This window comes from Cyrtonyx montezumae, unplaced genomic scaffold, assembly GCF_038088225.1.
Source record: "Cyrtonyx montezumae isolate F1298 unplaced genomic scaffold, pur_monq_1.0 scaffold_0, whole genome shotgun sequence".
Classification (NCBI taxonomy): domain Eukaryota; kingdom Metazoa; phylum Chordata; class Aves; order Galliformes; family Odontophoridae; genus Cyrtonyx; species Cyrtonyx montezumae.
In genome coordinates, this window is record NW_027071824.1 from 54,988,705 (window position 1) to 55,006,209 (window position 17,505).

Below are 17,505 nucleotides of genomic sequence, written 5' to 3' on the forward strand. Positions count from 1 at the left end.
AGGAGTGAAGTAAAATAGCAGTGTGCTATAAGGTACAGGCCTTCCAGAGAAAGGAAGTATGTGCAAATTATACAAACATATAGTCATCATTTACATGTATGCATATGAAGAAGAGAGTTTGTTCCTTTTATAGTGGACCATTCTATGTAAAATTATGCAAACTAGATCTGGTATTCAATTTTTTAATGAGGAGTCCTTCTGCATCCCACTTAAAAAATCTATCTCAGAATGCATGGTATTCACTATGGAAATAAGCTTGAAAATTTTTATTACTTAAAATATGATTCAAACATAAATTTACAAATCAGTAATGCTCATTAGAGAATATGAGAACAGAGAGTATGTTTATTTTGCTGTCACTGAATGCAAAGACATCAAAGATTTTTTTTTCAAATAAAACCAAATAATTTCTTCTGACCCATACTACATTAATGAAAAAAATCATTTGAAATTAAAATGGTAAATTATATCAATTATCCAAGAAACCTCATTTCTAACACTGTAGGAAACAGCAGCTGGAAAATTCAGGAAAAAAAAAAAAACACTGCATGCTTAAAGATCAAATATAACACTTTGTTTCTGACAGAAACAGACTGGAAGTATAAAGTCACTGATGTTTTGTTTACATTTTACTATTACTTTTCTCTAGTCCAAGCCAAGTAAACTTTGCTTTAATTGACACAACTTGTATTGCATATAGTCTTACAAGTCAAATTGACTCATTTTTCTTTAGTGTATGTCTTTAAATCTAGACTCACAAAATCATTTAAACACCTAAATCATACTGAGATCAATGGGAACTCATTAATGAAAACAAGCAATAAGATACAGGATACAGATCCATCCTTAGATTTTCAAGTTTTACCAATAGGTCAACAGACAACATCTGACTTGCATTAAGTCGAAACATTATAATTAAGGGGGGAAAAAAAAGAGTAATTTAAGAATGTAAGACTGTCAGAAAAAAGTATTTTCCTTTTCAACAAACTTCTGAATCAGACATTATTCTGACAACATTTCAGCAACAATCCTGTAGATTCTCCACAAGCTATATATAAATCAAGACTATGATTCGTCTGCTACAATTAACAAAATAGGTCTAGGAAACAAGTCCATATTTATGTATACCATCTGTTAGCATGCGGTCTGGAACTGTTTTGGCCTGTCCTACGGAATCACTTCCCAATCAATACGTGGTCTGTACCAAAGGTAATTTAAACTATAGCTCAGGAGAGATCAACTGCATTCAAAGATTGTTATTAACACGTTATGTCACGTTTGTGAATGGTCATCCAGTTCTGCAGGAAGAGTCCAGTCCTGTGATTGCATTTAAAATGGTACTAAACTGCTTTTTGTAATATTTACTACTATAAACATGGACTTGAACTGTGGGAGTGCAAAACAGACACATATAACGGATTTGGAGCAATATAATTGAAAATCAGTATAAAGATTTCTCTGTATTTTGCATTACTGTAGAATGAAGTCTTTTTTATATTTTACTTTAGTCTCTAGGCAATGGACTTCAAAACTATTACTTCAAAATGTGTGTCAAAATTATGATTTTTTAAAGCATTTTTAAGAAACTGTTAAACAATTTTTTCTGTTTTGCTTTCTAACCAAGAAGCCCAAAAGTACTGAATAATAAAATTTGCAAAAGAAAACGGGTAATTTAGAACTTGTTAGAGAGTATAGCTTGTTCTATGGGCAATGTTAATTTGTTTCTGAAAGCGAGGTTACTAGCTTTGCTCTGTCAATCTACAAATCTCCCATAAGCATACAGAAACCCAAACATACGTGAGTAGAAATTGATTTTAGAACCAAAGAACCAGAAATCAATAACTGCACTGTAGTTATATTTAAATGTGAAAGTTATTCACTGTTCTAAATACTTACTATCCAATTTCTTTCTTTTTTTTCTATTCCTGTCACTCTTCATTAATACATAGGGAAAAATAAAAGAATTTTTGTTTTAGACATTTCCACTAAATTTTTTAAGTGCAGCTGTAATAGTCATAAATAAAACCAATAACACAGTTTTGGAAATCTGCATTCTTTTTTAGAGGATGACTATATAATAATGTTTGGATCCTGAAGTTCTTTAGGAATGGAAATTTGAACATATCCTCAGATATATTGTGTTTTCAACGTGTTCTTATTAACATCTATTCAACTTTAATAGTCTAGTTGACCAGTTTGCTGAACTGTATGCTTCAGATTTAAGCTTCCATGAAAAATCTGGCATCTGAAAATGTCATGTTTACCATATACTTCCAACAGATTATGCAAAGAATGCAAACGCATTAGTGGTGTATGCATCAAAATCCTGCTCCTGTCACCATAATTTAAGTAAAAAAAAAAGTCACTGGAATCCTAAAATATAAAAGTTAAAAATAAGAAAAAGCCACCAAGTTCTACAACAGATGACAAAGCAGCATCTGCCCTACTGGTGGAAGATAAATGTATTCAACTTATAATACAATTAAGCATAAGGAGTCATATTAGCAAAGCAAAATGGTGTATTGTGTTTGCTGATTGTTATTTTAACTTTCATTTTAGGAAGTCAAGCTTTCACAATCACCAGCTTACTTTCAATAATACTGATTTTTGCTGTGAATGACCAGTTCAGTCTTTCTAAACATTACATTTATAAACAAAGACCACTGAGCTATTTTGGCCACAGCACAATTCACATTGTAAGCCAAAATGTGAACTTTTTCTATGATTTGAATAAGATTTTTCTCTTTTATTTTTGTGTTCATTTTAACGCCAATATGTAAGAAAAGGAACACATCGCATCATTTCAACCAGTCATCTAAAATAAGACAAGAATTCTGCACAGTGTTAGTTAAAGCAGTTAGATTTATCTTGGGATTTGAAGAATTTGAGTTATTCTATATAAAATTAATTAATTTCCATATCTAGGTAATTCTTAATCGCAGTCATGCTTCAGTTATACACTGAAGAAAATTATCTAATGCTTAAAAAGTAACCAGAAATTGTACAAGATTCATTTTACATACTTGTAGCCACTAAGCATCCAGACCAAGGTACCAATGCAGGCTTCCCTGTGGTCAATAGGAAAAAATCTGGAATTGTGCAGGTCACTGTCTATCTAGGATAGTTACTTTAGGTAATTTGGAAGATCAATTTTGTAGTATATTTTAGGTTTTGTTTTTTTTTTTTCAGTCACAAACAAAGGAGAGACTAAATGACTAATTGAAAAGAAAGAAGATATCTATCTATATTTTGGAGTGAGGAGAAATCTGCCCTATGTATTTCCTTATAAAATTGATTTTCATTTTAGGATGCCAGATTTTGTTTTATAATTCTTACATCTATGGAAGAATAACAAAAAAATTTTGCTATACGTTTTACTTATGTAGTGAAACTAGCTACATTAGTAGTTAATTAAAATATTTTAAAATATTATTAAAATAGTGTTCGTGTAATGCAATTTTGTGTAAGAAAATACAATATTGAAATTTAATACACAGTAATGAGAGGCTTTTAATGACTTGATTCCATCACTTAATTTCCACAAATGCAAAATATTATCTGAACTCATATTATATTACAGCCTCAACCCAAACTTTGATAAGTTTACTGCAAGATTTTTTCTACTAAAATTTACAAGTTCAATATTACAAACTAATTCTTTCTTTATAAAAGTAAAGTTGAAGAGCTGAACTTAAGAACAAAAGTCTTGATGGTTTGCAATGTTAAGAAATCAATTCAGAGCATTTACAAGTCAAGGTCTATCATGTAAATAAATCTAGCTCCCCTTTATTAGCTGAAGAGGAATGAAGAAGGAAAGAGCACAATAATGTTCATGAGATATGCCTTATATCTATCCTTCTATCCTCCTTTCAGTTTTGATCCATTGATTTAAAAGGCAGTTACAGACAATGCCAAATCATCTCCATCAAATCAGCATGAAGAGATGTACAAAAAAAAATCCTTAATTCCAGAAAAAAGATTCCTTGCATGAAGGAGATGCAACTATAAGAAACTATAACTTAAATTTTAGTGTTTACTATAATCCTACCTTATGGGTAACCATACTCTTGTCTAGAGTACAATTGCTGAATTGAATATCTATAATGAACTATACTCAAGGCCTTTGCAATTCAAGGAACAAAAACTGCATCATAAATAACAGATGTAACCATACAATACATTAAGAAACAAAACAATTGCTTTTGTTCAATTCTAGTATATTCCTCATGAATTCAACCTGAATGAAAAAAACACTTAAATGGTTACTACCTGGGTAGGCTTAGACAGAAGTACAAGCATTAAAGAAATTATACTCAAAGTTCTTTACCAGATAAAGTAAAAGAAGTCCTAGGTAGCCTTCCCAATACATCACATAAAATATCTGGTGTTAGTCTACTTTCCTTACAGAAAGTTCCTTTAGGAGTATATATTTCTTTTTTTTGAGAAATTGAATGGTATTACACATGTGTAAAGCTTCAATCAGATATGTCATACAGGAATATTTTAAGAATTTTTGCATATTCCTTGCACAAGGAAGTTATATGTCTCCAGAATAAAAAAACTAAAGGTAGAAAAAAAAAACCCTTAGAAAAATAAAGAAAGAGGTAGAGATGAAGAGACAGTAAAAGCAAGAGAAAGAGGGAAATAGCAGTTTCTGCCTTACTATTGGCCTTCTGTTGAACAAGAGTCAGAATCCTTCAAAGATCAAGAAAACCAAATTTTCAAAGGTCTTCAGGGTTTGTATTTATTGTATTGCTCATTGAGGGGAATCAGATTGCAATTCTCAAATGAAAAGAGACTATTGAGATACAAATCTTTCAAGATAAGCAATACTAAATCCTTTGTTAACTTTCACAATGCTTAGTTTCTCACCAGAATAATAATTTATTAGAAGTACGTATTAATATAATTAAAGTTCTTATGATCTTTTCTAATCACAATGACTGACAACAAAATTCACCTTATAACTTATCGTGACTTTGTTTACTAATCATATCTGAATATCGATACTGAAAATGTTAGTCAATCTAAACATAAATGAACATATTACTTACGTTCATAAAATTCTTATGAGTTACTTGTGATTTTGGCTTCCTAGAAGCTTGTATGATGCTGTCTTTTGGACTTTTAATGAAAGTAATCTTAATAATGTTTGGCTGTTGCAGAACATGGTTTACACAGTATAGAGGAAGTAAAAATGGTGAGCAAATTAAAAGATCACATGATGTATTTGAAAAAAGAAAAAAGAAATATACTGCTTGTTAATGGACAGATTACTAAGATACCACATTCATATATATCATGACTTCATATAATTTTTGTAAAAAATCCATAATCTATATTGTGCAGATTAAAAAACTAGAAAACATTAAATACATGTCGAATTAATGCATGAATACTGAAAAATTCTTAAAAGGCATCCATATCTAATGTAGCTTATGTAATTATAACCATCGGTTCATTGTAACAAAGATAGTTTAAGTGATCTCAACAAGTATTCTGTTCAATACAGTGAATGAATCTGGAGAAGAAATTCATCAGTATAATAGGACTCTAGGTGGTGTCCAGGGCAATTCTGGCACTGGAAATATTTCTCATACACAAAGCAATGCTAATGCAGTTGGACAGAGCTCAGTAGTATTATATATAAACTGACAAGGCGGAACCGAGAGTTCACCTCTGTTAATGAATAGAGGCTTTCGGGCTGCTTCAGCAGGCAGGAACTAACACTGAAGGTTGCTCATATGGCAGGATCTCACAGAAGACTGGCTGAACTGAGAGACAGTTCACTCTGGTGAATGGTTTTTGAATCACATTCCTGTAATGACTCATAGATCAAATCTGCAAACTTTAACAGCAACTTGATGATAGATTTATTTGGTTTGAAGAGGAAGACTATGCAATTTTTTCAGACAAAGACAGATAAAAGCATTCTTAGATGTGTTCTCAATTTTCTAAACAAATTCTGACTCTGAGATCTGTCTTTCAAAGAAAATCCTGGTTGGAATTCAAGGATTCAGCTCCCTTTCTTTCAGTACAGTCTATGGGTATGATCTGAGGATAGGTACAAAGAGAAAAAAACTGAAAAGAGATGTGAAATGGAAAGTGTTCTTGCTCAGTCTCCTGGGCAAAAAGCAGCAGGAGAAGAAAGGTGCTAAATCTAGGTAGCAATTGAGTTATCTATTTCCAAGAAGGAAAAAGCCTTGCAACCAAACTTATGATCAGAATGCAGTATTAAGTCATCCTCTTACAACTGATCCTGTCAGTGCCATTACAGTCCCAGAAGAGGGCAGAAAAAAAAGTCTATCAGGTACGTACAATGAAATAAAACATCTAAACAGTTATCCTATTGCAGTACTTAAAAACAAGTTACACTCTAGAAGTTGATACCTTTAGTTACCTGATGTAATTACATAAACATTAATTTTCTACACCTCAAAATTTACAGGCAACACAAATCACTTCCCAAAAGGTGTAGACTTCCAGTAGTTGTCATGTTTACCACTGTGCTGTAGGATCACCCTACCACAGAACAGGACGCTCTGTACTCCACACTCATTGGTTCTAGAACTTAGTATCTATGGAAGTTTTCCTCACAACTGAAAACTAAACCTGCAAGGACAACAAAAACATTCATTTTCTTATGGATCCAAAATCTGGAGTGACTCTTCGCATTCCTTTATGATATATAAAGCCAGTAGAGTTTAAGGCTGAAGGAGGAGGAGAAGTTAGACTACCTACTACTTGACATAAGTTGACGTTTAATCAGCACAGTGATTTACACCATTTATAAGTCACACTATTGTGACTCATGACCAATACGCAGTGGTGAGTACTGATTCAAAAGGAAAAGTCCCTACTGTTCTTGTCTTCAGTGACATCACTACATATTTTCCAAAATCGAATGTCTTTCTCTCAACTACAAAGTGAGTTTTCAAATCTCAAGATCATAATATTTCTCTAAATCAAGTACATTTAATAGAAATGTGTGTCTCCTAGTGATAATAAATTTTAACACAATTTAGGACCCACAGTGTCCTCCTTATCATTATGATTGACTCTCTAAGCCTTAGTGTATAGTTGTTTATCTTGTTTTTCCCCTGGGCTCTTATTTCTTGTATTTTGAACTTGTTTCTATCCAGGTCAAAATTATATCTTGCTAGATTTAAAAAAAAAATAGAAACTGAGATAGATCAGTACTTTTCAGATAAACACATTGATCTGTCTGCAATATGGATCATTAATGCATGTATACTAACATGCATATTAATGTGGGAAACAAATTTGAAAAATGATACAAGTGTCATCTTCCTTCTGTATGTTCATTTTAGCTTTCTGTTAGAAACTTACAACACAGGAAGGCCAGATGGGATCATAGGTTACACAATTTAGCTTACTTGAGTGTTCTGTGTGGAATTTAGTTTTTTTGTTGTTTTTTTTCCCCTATGAATATTTTGGGATAATGTAAAAACAGATGGTGAACTGTGGAAAATACTAACTCTAATGATCCAAAGACAAAAGACATTTCCTAATATCAATTTTTATTTTATTTTTTATTGTTTCTCTTTGAATTCTTCTCTAAAAAAGTGGGGATCCAATTAATAAACCATAGTGCAATTACTGTAATTGGCTAATCTTGCTTTTACTTGAAAATTATGCATATTTCTATGAGAAAATGCTGAAAAGCATTTGTATGTGCTTCATTGGTTCCTAAGAGCTGTAGCTGGAGACAAGTGCAAAGGATAAATATGAATCTTGTGATTTTGGAACATAGTTCTTCATGAGTACTGCATATTGTCCAGCAACTTACTGCGGACACTTGCTGCTTGCATATATGGCATAAGGCAGCATAAACTTTTGCTGAAATGAAGAGCTAGCTATTCTCTAGTTTACTCTTTCTCAGTCCATGCATCAGGAACAAGGCAGAAATGTGTAGGGAATAAGAATAGGAAAAGTAGAAAGGCAAGGGGAGAGGCAAGAACGAGGACAAAGTCAAGAGTGGGAAGGTAGTGCCTTTCTTTTGTCTCGGCTCGAACAGAAGACAGACAGCCAAGCATAATGTCTTATTTACTGCAGAAACATTAACAACCCCACAGACAGGGAAATTATCAAGACAGCATAAAACCATTACAGTCACTTTCTCTCAGTACCTAGACAGTTTTGTTGGAAGGAGTCCCTTTATATGAATTACTTATCCTTTCTATCCCCAGACTCTAAAGAAAGACCATTCAACTCAAAGAACTCAGTGGTACAAAATTAATCTGAATGTCAGAATTCAAATGCTCTGCTGCTCTTATGGTCTGTCTTAATGTACCATCTAACCTACCTAGCTCTACCTAGCTCCCTTGGTCTTACAAAGAATTCAGTGAGTCAGAGCTGTTTTGAGGTCTCTGAACAAAGCCTCCATCTCGTTCTCACAGATTCAGTCATTGCAGATTCTGTTCTTAGTGTTTGGAGTGACCCCACACCTCGCTTCCTTGTTTCACAGGATTTCTCTTTTGCCTGTTTTCTCTTTATTTATTTATTTATTTTGCACAAAGAATTACTGTCCAACTGAGGAAGTGTTGAAGCAAAGAGGGAATAATCCTATAGAAAGGAAAATAATTCATTTAGAATCATAGAATCACTCAGGTTGGAAGGGACCTTAAAGATCATCGAGTTCAACCATGACCTAACCATAACACCCGAACTCTTAACAACCCTCCTCCCACATTCAAATGTTTTTTAAACACACTGAGGGACAGTGACTCAAACACCTCCCTGGGGAGCCTATTCCTGAGCTTAACAGCCCATTCTGTAAGGATGTGTTTCCTGATATCCAACCTAAACTTATCCTAGCACAACTTAATGACTTTTCCCTTTGTCCTGTCACCAGTCACCAGTTAGAAGAGACCAACCCCACTCTTGCACCTTTCAAGTATTGGAAGAGAGCAATAAGGTCGCCCCTCAGCCTCCTTTTCCCCAGACTAAACAGCCTCAGTTCCTTCACTGTCCTCGTAGTGTATATTCTCCAAGCCTTTTACAAGGCTTGTTGCGCTTCTTTGGATTTTTCAACCATATGTATTTCTTGTCAATATGCCCAAAGTTTGATGGTACAAAAGAAAAAGAAAAAGTGACATGGTACTTCTATTCAATTCCATTCTTGCACAATGTGTTTTCATTCATTAGAACAAGTCATGCATGCTTTACATTAAAATGTGGCTTTTCTATTAAGTGAAATAATTTTAAAGCAAACTGAATGGGTATCTGTGGTATCTGCTACCAATTATTTTTTATGCATTGTCCAAAATGACACATAGGGGCTGAGGCTCAAAAACTTTCTCATTCATCACTGTCAGCCAATGGATATTTGAAAAGCTCAGAAGTGGTGTTTCTTTCATCTTTGACTTGCAGCAATTCCACAAAATGATTGACATGCACTGTTAAACTTAATAATATACTGTTTGCAATATTCATCTAAAAGTTATATGTGTGCATATTTCGAAGTGTCTACATATGCATGCTTATTCATTAAACAGAAAAACATTTGCCTATTATAATGTTCAAACTCAGGTTTAATAAACCCATGCTGGCTTCTTGCATGCCATTGCCAATGTCATGATATATGAATGGCATTCATGCCTTTATTTTTGCTGCTATTCTTTCACTTATTCCACAGGTGACCTGTCACTTGTACTTCAGTTGTAAGCAGTGGGAAAATTCTCCCACAACCTCTTCTTCCAGTCTTTAGAGACTACTCAGGGGAATTTGCAATGCTATCAAAAGACAAATCTTCCTGGTTTTTAACAACAGAGAATTTGGAAGAGGAAGGTAGCTACTAAGCTCTTAATTGCTGTCCTCAAAAATTTGCTGAGGGAGGTGGTAAAAAAAATAGCTAGGGCAAAAAGGGGAAAAAAAAATGACAGTGTGGACCTTTGTGCAGAAAACACAGTGCCAGAAGAAATGGAGGATAGTGTAGATAAACAGTGCTTCACTATAAAAAGGGGTCCTGAAGAAGAAAAGGAAAGAAACTGGGAAATGTAAATGACAAAAGGTATAGTTTATCAAATAATTCTAAGGTGCATAAGATAGCTTTCCTAAATTAGTTCACTATCTGACTTTCACCAAGTGATCATGAAAAATATGTATTCTGTTAGTGCTTCAGCTTCCTTATCAGCAAAGCAAGGATTTAAAATTAATGACTCTCACAAGGAGTTTTAATTCATGATGCAAAAGTAATGACATGAACCAAATGCTACTGGAGAAAGAAAAATTAATTTATGATTTTACTATTTGTTATGTAAGTGTTGAGTAATTCTTGTTGAGAAAAGTTCCACTGTAAATGGTACTTTATAAAAGCACAGAACTAATTTGACACTGAATTGTACAGATTTAAAAAAAGCATGAGAAAAACAAAGATACATAGCAACTTCACAAAAGTAATAATAAAATTGTAGACCAACATAAACAAGTGTTTCAGTATTTCTTTTCTGTGTGTGAATAGAGCTGAGATACAAATAGAAGCAGAGTGGAATTATCACTTTTCTTCTCAGTGTCAGAACTGTCAGTCAAAAAGGAAACAGACAGTTTTTTGAGAGACTGAAGAGACCACAGAAAACAGAGGTAATGAAAAAATCTGAACTATTTTTTTTTTATCAAAGAACAGCTACTGTGAGAAAAGTATCTTTCATGATAATAATAAGAGTTTTCATTGTACTCTAAAGAAGGAAGGCAGGCTTCTGAAACATGAAAACTATCTACAGTCATTTTTAATTTCTATTCCAAATCCTGGGAGCAACACAGGAACAGACAAGACTCTTTTTCATTACCATTTTCAGGCTGTAAGCATTTTGGAAAGCCTGACACCACCTGAAGCAGCCAACAGAAAAAGGAAATCTGTAACTAAGAAAAATTCAGCAATCTGAGATACATCAAAACAAGGAAAAATAGGATTAGCTACAGATATGTCTTAGAATTTATATCCACATTTATTTCCTTACAATTTTTGGATGATACTAAGGTCATTTTATTGTTTCACAATGAAATATACAGGCAGACTCACCACTCATATAATAGCTTTGTATAACTAATCTACACTTAGATTAGATAACTAAATCTTAAAGAGGAGAAAGCATTGCAAATTTCTTCCCCTTTCTGATTTCCTAAAGTTGTAATATCACATTTCTGAGAATGTGAGGAACCAGATAATGATCTGAAGGACCTAATCAACCTCAGGAGACACCATCCTCCTTTCTCATCAAAGGTATTTCATGAGGATATTTCATTCACAAGAGTAGCAGCATTACAGAAGGATGGAAACGTTTAGGTTGGAAGGAACCTCTGGAGGTCATCTTGTCCAACTTTCACAGTCAAGGAGGGACACTGATAGCCAGTTGTTCAGAATCAGGTCCAGACAGCTTTTGAATATCTCCACGAAGGGAGACCCTTAAAGCTCTCTGGGGAAACCTGTACTGTTATACTCCCTGTGCTAAGACTGTAACATTAGCAAGCAGTTGGTTTGTTCTTTCTGATTCTCATTCATATTCTCCTTCAAAAACTATTTTTTCTTTTGTCTTAGCATCAAACAGCCTTGGCCAGGTTCTAAAGTCTTTTTAAAGAAAAAATAAAATGGACTCCTGTATAGATAATTTATGCAGAAATCATTGTCAGTTTCATAGACAGCTACTGATCCTCACTGTGACTGGAACTAATAACTGTTACCAAGATATGATAATTTCATTTAACATTAGGAAACCATCTGGTCTCTTCATTTCATGTTGTAACATGACACTGTTTTGCTCAATCCACTCTCATTACAAGAAGATAAAGCAGCTAAGGGAAAACATACACAAAGATGATAAATTTATCTCCTCGGTCATCTTTGGGCAGCCCCTCCAGAAAATATACTCCCATAAATTTTTAAAGTAGGAGGGAACCACTAAAATCTAATTTGAGCTAATGATGGCTATGCGTTTCACTAAATAGGCTCTAAATCAAAAGCTTAGGCTATGCTGTCTATTCTCTGCAGAATGGCTGATGGATGAATCCAGACTACTCCTGCATAGGTTCTACTGAGGTTAATTACAGACAGTCTTAAAAACTTGCGCTTTATTTTTGGTCTAAATTTGCCTAAATTTAGTTTTGAAACATTCGATCTTGTTATGCCTTTTTCTGCTAGATTAAACAATCATTTACTGTCAGAAATCTCATTTCCATTAACACATTTACAGATCATGATCAAGTAACTTCTTAACCTTCTCTTCAGCAGATTAAATAGACCGATCATCTTTAGCCTTTAAGCCTTTCTTCCAGATCTACAGTTGCTCTTTCACTTTTTATTAACACTTTCTAATTTTCAACATATTTTGGAGGGTGGTCACCAGAAAAGGACAACATATTTCATTAATAATTTCCATAATGTCATGTACAAAAGCAGTGTTTCTTCCTACTTGATTCATTTGTTCATATAACAAAGAACTTAATATTACTGTTTAAAACCATCCTTCAGCTATTTGATAAAACAATATAATCTGAGAAGGATTTAAAACATCCTAATTTTCATCCACAGTGCAGAAAAAAATAGGCAATTGTAGCTATTCTGAACTACTTATTTTCAGTGTCATTTCTGTACATCACAACTTTTTTTTTGTCTGTTTGCAAGTTCTTAAGTGCCTTTTAAATAAGAAGTATTTAATAGTAGTACCTATAAGAACTGTTCAACTCTAATAGTATCTCTTAAGGCAGTTCACCTTACTGTCTTATTTTCTTTTCTCTAAGAAAGAAAATCACATTCCTGAAATAATTTGTGTATAGAAAATACAAATTTACTTTGCAAACAAAAAAATATAGACAGAGTAGAACTATGGTATTTTGTTTTCTGATAATCCAACCTTCTCAAGTAATTAATTTTACCAGAAAGCTTACTTGAACAGATAGATAAATGTTTTGTCTATTACAGAAATATTTAATTTAATTTGATTGTATTACTTTTATAGTTAGCTCTAGTGAAAACCATTTACATCAAGCATGCTCCAACCTCCACTTGGAAATTGCTTCAGACACCGAGTGAATCAAATGAAATTGTACAGTTTCCATTTATTTCTCTTTTGAGCATAATTTCCTCTTATTGGCTGAAATACAAGAACAGTTGTGCCTACTTCTAATGCTTAAGTTTGGATCCATCTTTTTTAGGTACAAAATGATACTAATTAATTTACGTACTTCTTAGATAAGATACTAAACTAATCAGAAAAATATTTGGAATAATTCATATGCTAGCTGTCAGTGTATTTTCATATTCCAAAACACTAACTATAACAAGTTCAGACATAAAGCCTAAATATGTTTGTTCAACAAAGTAAGCCTTAATTTGACCTAAAATTTATCAACAGAATAAAATGCAAAGTTTTTTCTGGTTTCCCTTTTTCAAACGTAGTAAAGTAGAAGAGTCGAGTATCATAAAAAAGCAATATTAAATATAGCTCTGTTGTGTAAATATCCAGGGTGTTTCAAAGACATACGTCTCTGAGCAATTCCTATTTTGATAGTAAATTCTCTCTGATCCTTAAGTACTATTTACAAGAAAAACATAAAATATATCTAGATAATTAGAAACAGAAGAAGAAAGAGAGAAGAGAGAATGTGCAGAAAAGGGAGCAGTATAGTAATACGTGGAGGGTAAAACATACAAAGAGGAAAACATTGTCTCAGTGCAATAAAAGACAAATCATACACATATAAAAAAAAATAAGGAAAAAGAGAAAATATGACAGAAAGCTACTTCTGGCAAAAGTACTTCTGGAAAAATTACTGGCAAGTTAAAATTGCTTCCTGATATTTCAGAGTTCACAGTTTCAGTCTCAAAAAGAACAAGTTCCAAGCCTTCTTCAGTACAAATATAAAAAAAACAAACAAACATAGTATTCTCTGGTAACATACATTGTGTCATCTATTTATGTCCTATGAGTTAAATCATTTTCACAGTTTCAAAAATCTAAGTTTATAAACATTCTTTCAATAATATTTCATTTAATTACTTGAAATATTTCCTGACATTAAGAGGCTTCTATTAACTTCGTCAGCTTCTTTTCTAAGAAGCCTTCTGGTGAAATTAACTGGTTTTAATTTCCAAGCAAAAGATGAATCTATGTAGATTTTTCAATAAAACTGTGCATCCTAGGATTGCTTGTACGGTCATAACAATGAATAGTAAAGTTTTAGACACTGAACAAATATCTGGGAAAAAAAAATAAAAGAGCAAACATCTCCGAATCTGATAAAAGGGGCTGGCTATACATTCTTAAATTTCTGGGTTAGCTATATTTTACCTTGGACCTTACTTTTCCTAATTTTAAATGCCAGTATAACAGTCACCTCAAACCTGTAAGTGAAAATATAATGCCCATCAAAACAGAATACATTACCTATAAGTCTTCAAAAGCTGTTTCTCTGTCCAGCTTCTAATATTCATAGAGAAGTCCAGTTGCTTGAGCAAAGACTAAATTCGATGCTACTGAACTGATACTCCAAATCCTGCTCCAATAAAATTCATTCTCACAAGAGATCTATCCAAGCAAATTGTTCGTGTTTGTTCGCCTATTACATTACCATGCATCAGATTCTTTAAGCAAAAATCATTTAAAATTTTTTTGTTATTTCCTGTTAGAGATTTTACATTTGCTTCATTTGCTATCTTGTGAATCTTGTTATCTTTTGTATAAAGATTTTCAGTTGCTTCTTGTTGGTGGGGAAGTCATTTCCTTTGCTACACCTCAACAAGCTTCACAGACTTTCCTCCCACAATTGCAATGTTACCTTTTCAAACAGAACGTAAAGCTTACCTTGAAGAAGGTCATGGTTGCTCCATCTTCAACTGCCCCATACTCTATCTTTGTCTGCTTGGCCAAGTCATCAGCAGAATCAATAGGGGATTCCATACGTTCCACTGTCAGAAAGGCGGCTAGGTTAGCAGTATACGAAGAAATGATGATAAGTGTGAAAAACCACCAAATGCCTCCCACTATCCTGGTGGAGAGGGCTTTGGGCATGAGCTCAGAACCTAATAAAAATCAGGGGAGAAAGGTGAAACCAATGCACAGAAAACAATTAGTAAGTGTTCAACACTTTTTGTCACAGTGGGGAGATGGAATCACTGTGCAAAAAAAAAAAAATCTTCAAGCTATAGGCTCATGTGTACTTGTACAAACACACAAAACTGAAATGAAAAATAAGAACTGATTACACTCATAAAGACAGATCTTTTGGAGTTGTGGGTATTAAAGGATAGCAATGGGAGATTTAGTTATCAGTGTCTAAAAAAAGTATTTTAAAAAGGAGTGATTTAAACTGTCTTTCCAGAAAAAAAGCATGGCTGGACTAAGCCTCAAAATCATTATTATTATTGAAGCACTTACACAGTTCTTTATCTTCAAGGCATAAAATGAGTATTACTGAAGTGTTTTGTAAAATCTCTTGATTAAATTGAAAAAGTTATTGATGAAAGGAACAGATATGAAAAAAGTATTTCATATCTGAACTGCATAATATAAAATATAATTTATAATATAAACAGAAATGAATAATTGAATTTTGTACTTAGGTAAAAAGAAACATCTCCCATCTCTATAGTTAGCCACACAATTTCAGATAAATATTTATGCCTCATATTTAATTTGATAGAGCTGCAATTAAAATACTAGACTGCTATGTATTAACTAGATAGACAGACAAATAGATAGATAGATAGATAGATAGATAGATAGATAGATAGATAGATAGATAGATAGATAGATAGGCAGACAGACTATAATGCATTGCTGGAGTTGCCTGCTCATGGCACTAAGGAATGGAGGGGATTACAAACACTGTAGAGTAATTGGCATAATTATTAAACTTAATTTAGAGTCTGATGAGAAAAAATGAAGCACATATACTCTTGTGCATAATTAATAAAAATAGGAAAAATAAACTTTAATGTAATTTACAACTTCAAATATTTATTAATAATGAACATGTGTGGATTGTTTTTCTTTATAATTGAATGAAATGAAATTTCTAATGATGTTGAATAAATAATTTCAGGCTTCACTGAAAGAATATTATAACGTTTTAAGAAATATCTGAAAACTTGTTTTTAAAAAAAAAACAAATAAACAATTTTACCACATCCACTACATCATTATATCAAAGCAATTCATTTTTGTTAATTGGTTACTATGTTTGCTTCTAGATCTCCTGGGTAAAATGGAATGAAGGCAAGATGGACTATTTTATTCCTGTTAAATTTTAGTGTTCGTATCAAAACATTTAAGGAACTGGTCCAGCAAGGTAACACATCTTCATATAAATGAAAGATTATGCCAAACTTTCAACGTCAATGCCAAAAAAGAACAAAACAGGGAAAAAGAAAAAAAAAGGGGGGAGGGAAGAAAAACAAAGAAAAGGAAAAAAGAACTGGTATCATAACTGGACTACTGTACTCAAAAACAGCCCATCTTACCCTGCAGTTCATCTTACCCTTGCTGTTTCAAACAAAAAAAGCTGACAGACTTGGACATGACAGCCAACTCCAGCTCCAGACTCTGCCTAGAATTCTGCAAGGAAAAAAGTAGAAAAGTACCTTTCTGATGTAGTTGCTCCTAGGCCCTGCCAGCCAGACACTTACACACCATAACACTAACAGAATTCCCAATATGCCCACCATCACCAACCATTTTTTTTAATTGTTTCATTAAAAATCAACACCAGTAAAGTTGGATAGGACTGGGAAGAAAAGAAGAGTGGAAATGTTTGCCGCAGTTGCCCCAATTACCACAAGTTCGTACCAAGGACTGAAACCAAGTGCCACCTAGGCCCATAAAACAGAGCCTGGTTAGGGGCTGACTGTCATGTACCCAAGGTAACGTCATGTCCAGCACTATATCCCACAGTTTCCTGGGAGTGAGCGGTGTCAACAAGACATGTATGAGTTCCCTCTATCATGTATCCTCCAGCACTAAGAAAATGTTTTGCAAAGAAACAACACTTGGTAAGTTAACATGAGGATGGCCCAAGGATTATTTTAGTTTTTCCAATGGAAAGTTATTGCCATTAGATGACAACTTCCATGCCAGTTAAAATGCCTGCTTTTAGAAAAATTCATGTTAGGGGAAATTTTTCTGAAAAGCAATTATGAAAATCAAGACTGATACTTAATCCTTAGAATGATGCCTTCCAAAATATGTTAAAAGAAAAAATGATACAAGGTAAGGACAGAGGTTCAGTCTAGATTGAAAGCAAACACTGTGGAAATCTATCATCCCCAAAACATATTTAAAACAAATGTCATCTTATTCTTTCTGAAGTCTGATCATCAGGAAATATTGGGATATATATATATTTATCAAATATATATATATATATATTTGAAATGACAATGCAAAATCTAAGATTTTTTTCCCTCCTCCAAAAGTATGTATTTTACAGCCTCATAAGGAATACAACTTATCATTCACAGGGACTCCAATAATCCTGGGATTGCAAAAGTCT

The 17,505-nt window shown here is 33.2% G+C and overlaps 1 protein-coding gene across 1 annotated transcript in view; it reads right to left on the reverse strand.

Moving 5' to 3' along the window:
- GRIK2 (glutamate ionotropic receptor kainate type subunit 2) overlaps positions 1 to 17,505 on the reverse strand; it is a 364,539-nt gene that overhangs the window by 72,051 nt on the left and 274,983 nt on the right. The window contains exon 13 of the mRNA XM_065735652.1: positions 14,820 to 15,037. Within this exon, the coding sequence (XP_065591724.1) occupies positions 14,820 to 15,037 (218 nt within the window). The remainder of the gene's footprint in view (positions 1 to 14,819; positions 15,038 to 17,505) is intronic.